The sequence below is a fragment of the Acanthisitta chloris genome, unplaced genomic scaffold, assembly GCF_000695815.1.
Source record: "Acanthisitta chloris isolate BGI_N310 unplaced genomic scaffold, ASM69581v1 scaffold14949, whole genome shotgun sequence".
Taxonomy (NCBI): Eukaryota; Metazoa; Chordata; class Aves; order Passeriformes; family Acanthisittidae; genus Acanthisitta; species Acanthisitta chloris.
Genome location: NW_008693193.1, coordinates 893 through 7,761, shown reverse-complemented (window position 1 = coordinate 7,761; position 6,869 = coordinate 893). Strand labels below are relative to the sequence as shown.

The window sequence follows — 6,869 nt, the reverse complement described above, 5'->3', positions numbered from 1 at the left end:
GAACACACCAGATGGATGCACCTTCCAAGGGCCACAGGAATGGTGAGTTTCTAATCTTAGCTCTTTGGTCTATCATCCATGGCCTAAATGCACTCACCTTACTGTGAGAGTCTATTCTGGCATTGATCAGTCCCTCCAGGATCAGCTGAGTAAGCTCATCTTCCAGAGCAGCCACGGTGGTGTTAAACGCAGTGGCCATCTTGCGCATGTCTGCCGACACGTAGGGGCTGAAGTACTGGGAAGAAGAAAATATTCAGGTGCCAAGTGTACTCTCCACCCTCTGAAAAACCAGGGGAAAAGCCATTGCAAAGAGATGGCCTGTCTCCCTGCTCATCCAGCTCTCAGGATGACAGGAGCAATTACCTGGATAAGGGCACGATTTCGAATCTGGGTGTAGAGTGTCCTGACGTGAGGTGCAAGGTACATATCCAGCAGCAGGTTGTCCTGTGCAAAATGATAAACCACATCCCAAGATGAGAAGCAGCCTGGAAAAATGTATTATTCCCATGTTCTGAAACTTAAATTTTAGGATATTACACTACAACAAGACAAAGCAGGAGTGAATAAAAGAACTAGCAATGTATTTAGAACACGTATCACTTCTCTTCAGCCTCTACTGATAAACTACTCCCAGTTTCCATTTGCCAGGTCAGGAGACAGAAGACTGAACACTCTCAGTAACTACTTTTGACAATCACACTTTCTCACAAAAGTCGAGGAAAAGGGAACTTTTAGGGTCTATCCTGCACTGCTCCATTGCAACTCACCTTCATCTCATCCAGCATCTTCAGGCATGAAGCATATTTAGATTCATAAAACTTGAAGATGATGTCACGAACCTGTGGCTCCAGCTCCAAGAACAATTTGAAGGAGCTACAGATAAAGACAGCAGTGATCAGACACTGGAAACCACCACTTAAATATCCCACAAACCCATCACTCCAACAGGTTACAACTCTCACTATCACCTGAAGATTCCAAGAATCTACTAACAAACAAGACAGTAGCATTTTCAGCAGCACTGGGAGCCTGAAACACAGAGAGATGCAGCACAGCACCGGTGCTGAAGGAAGGCAAGAGACTTTTGACAAACAAGTGGAAGTGTTTGTCCACATTAAACACAAAAATGAGTGGGAATAGGTTAAAGGTGCAGGCCAGCTCTGTGTCCCTTCCAAAGCACAGCACGCCGCCATGGGCAGGCCAGGCATGCCACAGTCCCAGAGAAACAGCACGTCACGGGCGTGGGAAGTCTTTGGGCTGCAATTTCCAGCACACTCCCAATTCTCCATCACAGATTTCTGAACCCTGGGATCTGTGGCTCAGCCCATAACAACCCTTTTTTCTACATCAATTTAAGATTTTTGGTTCCATACACGTAGCTGACAGGAATTCCGTGTCATAGTAATTCAATCTAAGACACACAAGTAGCCACTTTCTCCCAAAGATGGTAATTCTCTTCACTTTGTGTATGTCATAGTCAGGTTGTGCTGCAAGCTGCACTAACAGCTACTAAATTGCATTAATGATAAGCATACACCAGAATGAGGGGCAACATGAAGGCAAATTATCTTACAGCTGCCTCTGACAAGAGGGCTGTGTCCCCCTGATTTAGTGTCTGATATGGACCACTGATGGACACAGTCAACTGGGCTATGCAGAGCATGGATCCAGCCTGGGATGGAAACTAAGAAAATTTCAGCTGTGATTAACCACTGTGTTTCACACAGTGAAACGTCACTTAATGCAAAAGCCAAACTAAGGCTCAATGATTGTTTCTCTCCTGTGTGAGAAAGCTGTTACTCCTGCCAGAATCCACTCTCAACCAAAGTCCCATGTCCCAAAAGATGTCCAGTGCATACAAACATCACTCAAGGCATCACTCACCTGCTGGAGATAACGTTTCGTTGCAGTTCCTGACGGTCAAAGGTAGCAAGGGCACAGAGCCCACCATACACAGCCACATTGCTGGGAGATAGCAGCTACAGAGAGAGGAGCAACACAGAGAGAGCTGTTACTGACCACTGACATGGAGTAAGGTTGGCATTAAGTATCCTACCCTAGGCCTTTCCTTCAGGCAGGGACAAGATTGGCCCTTGTCACATGAAGTGGAACCACTCAGCTTACTCTTGGGCACTCACCCAGGCCTGAGCAGTGACACTGCTAAGAGAGCAGACACCAATTCCAACAGTCTTTTGATTGAGCTATACAGAGCTTGTTTAGCCTGGAGGAGGTTCAGGGGAGACCTTATCACCCTCTGCAACTCCCTGACAGGAGGTTGGAGTCAGGTAGGGGTTGGTCTCTTCTCCCAGACAACCAGCAGCAGGACAAGAGGGCACAGACTCAAGCTCTGCCAGGGGAGGGTTAGATTGGATATTAGGAAGAGATTTTTTACAGAGAGAGTGCTCAGGCATTGGAATGTGCTGCCCAGGGAGGTGGTGGATTCACCATCCCTGGAGGTTTTCAAGATGAGACTGGATGTGGCACTTAGTGCCATGGTCTAGTGACCACAGTAGGATTGGACTCGATAATCTTGGAGATCTTTTCCAACCCAGCTGAGTCTATGATTCTATGAAATACAAATCTCACACACAATTCCCATGCAATCTAGAGCAGAACATTTAGAGAACCCAAGAACAGAGACTTCTAAAAAAAACCCCAACACAACAAACAAACCGGCACGGGTCACAGCACCACCAAACTGTATAGGAGTGCTGCAAGAGTAACTGCAACATTAAGTTTATAACCTAATACTTTAAAGATTTACAACCCCTCCAAGACCTGCACACAGCTCCCTCTTGGTTCTCACCTCTGGGAAATCACAGTGATCGAATGATGCCAGCAAGAAGCACTTTGCTGCCTGTTTGTACTTCCGGGCAGCTAGTTCAGCCAAGCCTAGGAACCAGAAAAAGTCAGTCCTTTGTTTATGACAGCATACAGATTAGGAGAAACTGCAAAATCTGGGGAGCAGGAGAGGCCTCCACATGGTTGCTAGTGCCCTCACTAAAACAAGATCCTCAGACTGCATCAAGCATCCTTTAAGCTACGTTGTCTTGTACTGGTATCATCTCTGAAGAGACTCAGGGAGAAGAAAGAGATAGCAAAAACCAGCCAGAAATTCCACCTCATCAGCTTTATTAAACTTTGCATTTCTGGTGTGGAAATACAAAGTCTGTCAAAGCTGAGAGAAGAAATAAACCAAGCACACACAGCTGCCCAAGAGCCCTACAGAAAGCTAACAGACAGAAAGACAGGCAAACCACACAGGAAGCTGGAGGACTCACCTGCTGCACATTTCAGTTTGGTGAGAATTGCTTGTGTCTGGCTGTCTCTTTCTCCTCTTTGCTAAAGCATAAACCAAAGCAGTAGTGAGCAAGCAGTATGAAAATTGTTTGGCTTACAACTGATTTCAGGACATTTCATCCCAATAATTAACTTGCAAATCTCAATGGGAAGGTAACTTATTTGTCTTGGGAAATAGGGCAAGAACTGAGGATGAGAAGTCTCTATTTTTACCATGGGTGAGATTATGTACACATAAATCATGGGAGAAAAGCAACAATGAACTCAAAAGGAACAGAATAGCAGCCAAGGAGGCTGGAGCAGAGGAAGAACAGGCTGTACATGGAGTCTCACAGGAAGCAAGTCATAAAGGGGGAAAAGAAGAAATTGTTTTACAAATTTTGGAAAGAGAAAACAAAGGGAAAACTCATGCAAGTTAAAAAAACAGGAGCTTACTTCTGCAATTTCTGGTGTAGACTCGGCCTTGCTGACATAGCTCAGAACATGAGACCAATTCTGGAGGTAGACACTGACCTGTGGAGAGCCAGAAACAGTGTGGGGTAGGCATGGACAAACAGTGTTACTCAGACAAGCCACATCACTGCAGGCACAAGAGCAAAGTACAAGGGAACCTCGCAGCAGGTGTCAGCAAGACACCAAGTGCCATTCCTGCAAACCTTCCTACCTTGATGACATTGAGACACATGTTGATGACGTGTTTAGCACTGGTGCAGTAATCACGGGCTCGTGAGTAGCACTTGAGAGCGTTGCTGAGGTCCCCACAGTCCAGGTAATGATCACCTAGGTCATCGTGGCCCCTCCTGGAGCACAGGAATTAAAACACCAATGAACTGTGTGCTCAGCAAGGGGCACAGTCAGTTTGTTCCAAACAAGTAACTCAACACACTGACCTAAGGCACTGAATGCAGTTGACATCCTGTGTTAGGCGCCTGGAGGAGCAAAATGCTCTTCCTTGCTCCAGCAGAGCCTTCTGCATCTCACCTGATACTCTCCTTGATGGAGTTCCCTTTGTAATTTTTCAGATCTGTGTCGAGTTTCTCCAGTTTAAGAAGAGCTTTTTTGCGTGTAGCCTCAACCCAAGCTGTGTCAAGAGGAGGGGGCTCAATTCCACTATCGGGGACAGCATCAGGTGTGTTCTGCAGTTCTCTGCAAGGAAAACATTTGAACAGAGCTTTGAGGCTGCAAACCTTTCAAAGCAAAGGTCTGCTAAGGGCCTGGCACTGCTACCCTAACAAACAAACTGCATAAACAAAATAGACCAGAGAAAACAAGGATGGTGGGGGAAAAAAATTTACCAAGATTTCCAGTGCAAACAGTAACATAAACATCACAGATGTTTACAAATACTTCTCAAAATGATCCTAACAACCTCAGGATGAACATACTGTCACACACATATGGTAAAGACTCACGGGGCAAAACAGACAAGCAACCATCAAATAGGCATAGCAATAAAATAATGCAAAGATGGGAAGGATGGGGGATACCAAAAGCTCTCCTAAACAGCAAACCAGTTGTTGGGGGGGAGGAAAAAGCAAACCAAACCAAGTTAGATTAGGTTTTAACTTAGGAATAGTTAGATTAGGCAAACAGAATAGGTTTTAACTTAGGAACACAAAAGCATCTAGAAGAGGTTTCATCACCATAATCTACCTAAGGCAAGACAACTGTGTTCATCAATATTTGAAGCAGTTGCAAGGACTAAACTCACCTCAGATCTACCTGCAGCCTTTTAAAACATGATGATTTCAGAATGAGATCATGTTTTCTGTGCTCTACCTTTTAAAAAAGCATGAGGACCTCAGGCCTGAACACACATTTCACTGCTATCGAATTCTAAGGCCAAAGACAATTTGTACAAGGAACACACTGGTAACACATGCAAAGTCCTCCACTGTGGCACATTGTTCTTAACTCAGCCAGGAAAGCTCCCCAGGTTCCCATGAACTCTTAGTACCTGGTGGCCTCAGACAACTTTCTGTGGATTTCTTCATACACGTCAACATTGAAAGTTCTCTGGACAAATGACAGAGCCATCTTGAGAGCTTCTACCCGCAGCTGTGGGCAGTGGTCAGCAATGAACTGCAGCCGCTCGATTCGCATCAGCCCACTGTAGCTGGACGCATACTGCTCCAAATCCTGCCAACAACACGTGGCCTCAGAAGGTGAGGATGGGCACACTGAATCAGGCTACTACACCACCACCTGCACAGCTTGTCCTCCACACCTGACCCCTTCAAGGAGGGCAACATAACTCAAATTAAAAAAAAATAATCACCCAAGTCTATTTCTGCTTTCTTCAAACATGAGTAGTTCCCTCAGAAACACACAGTGCTTTACCTTTTGTAAACCTCAGTTGTGATGCTGCCCTATCAGGGCTACCCAGCCTTAACTTTTTTGAGGAGGGAGTTTTCAAAACCCTTAAAGAAAGTGGCCACACCCAAGGAATGTACCCCACAGCCCTCAGCAGCACCTACCAGCGTGGGGTTCTCCACCACATAGTTGATATCAGGTGCATTTTGCTGATCTTCTTGTGGATCTACGTCAATCTGCATGGGCTCCACCGCACCCTAGAACAGCAAAAGGAGGTCAAAAGGAGCTTATTACATTTGAGCAGGAAGGAACCATGGGATTCAAGCCATTAAGGACTTGCTTAAATACATGTTACAGTTTAAAAATTTAAAAGCTCTCCTCAGTCTTTGGTTTGTTCAGGATTTTTCTCTAGCAACACCACTGGTCAGCACAGCTTGGTCGGATGCAAGCAGCAACACAGCTTGGCCTTCACACAGAGTGGTTTACTGGGTTTGGAGGATTAAAAAGCCAGAAAGTTAAGGGTCAATAAATCTGATTCTACAAACTATCTCAGGAACACATTTTAAATTACAAATGACATTCCAGTTCTCTTCCTTGAGCAAGAGCAGGCATTAACACTCGGCTCAAGAAGTTCCAAAAGTACAAAAAAATCACTCAGAATCTTTCAAACATATTTTGGGTGGGGAAAAAAAAAAAGGTGACAACCATTGAATGTTTTAGAAGCATTAAACCCCACAGAGAACAGAATGCAGACTGGCAGCTCCATAGCCCCCAACAAACAATGAGGAACAAGCTGCCTGTGCTGCAGAGATCTGCCACCAGACAAACTATCCCACTGCACTTTCCAAGTCCAACTGCTTAGGTAGAGCCTTTTTTGCAGAAACAACAGAAATTTATCCTCCCAGTATATCCTGCACCGCTCCAAACATCATGAGACCTCAGTGTGGTGCTGTGATCGTGGGGCCACAGGTCCTGCGTGTTCTCGTGGGCACACAGTGCTGTGCCATCCCACCAACCACACTGCTATGCCATCCCATAAACCACACTGCTGTGACTGCTTAGGTAGAGCCTTTTTTGCAGAAACAACAGAAATTTATCCTCCCAGTATATCCTGCACCGCTCCAAACATCATGAGACCTCAGTGTGGTGCTGTGATCGTGGGGCCACAGGTCCTGCGTGTTCTCGTGGGCACACAGTGCTGTGCCATCCCACCAACCACACTGCTATGCCATCCCATAAACCACACTGCTGTGCCA

At 45.6% G+C, this 6,869-nt stretch overlaps 1 protein-coding gene across 2 annotated transcripts in view; it reads right to left on the bottom strand.

Annotated features, from left to right (window-relative positions):
• Window positions 1-5,876, bottom strand: part of GPS1 (G protein pathway suppressor 1) — a 7,361-nt gene extending 1,485 nt beyond the window's left edge. The window contains exons 1-11 of one of the 2 annotated variants that reach the window (XM_009082987.1): window positions 5,778-5,876; window positions 5,258-5,439; window positions 4,282-4,446; window positions 3,965-4,100; window positions 3,736-3,813; window positions 3,282-3,342; window positions 2,807-2,892; window positions 1,885-1,979; window positions 768-873; window positions 364-444; window positions 98-235 (exon numbers count right to left, since the gene is read on the bottom strand). In XM_009082987.1, coding sequence (XP_009081235.1) covers window positions 98-235; window positions 364-444; window positions 768-873; window positions 1,885-1,979; window positions 2,807-2,892; window positions 3,282-3,342; window positions 3,736-3,813; window positions 3,965-4,100; window positions 4,282-4,446; window positions 5,258-5,439; window positions 5,778-5,855 — 1,206 coding nt within the window. In that variant the 5' untranslated portion in view covers window positions 5,856-5,876. Of the gene's footprint in view, window positions 1-97; window positions 236-363; window positions 445-767; window positions 874-1,884; window positions 1,980-2,806; window positions 2,893-3,281; window positions 3,343-3,735; window positions 3,814-3,964; window positions 4,101-4,281; window positions 4,454-5,252; window positions 5,440-5,777 lie in introns of both variants that reach the window. The other variant, XM_009082986.1, reaches the window with a different exon arrangement.
• Between the last annotated feature and the right edge of the window lie 993 nt (window positions 5,877-6,869).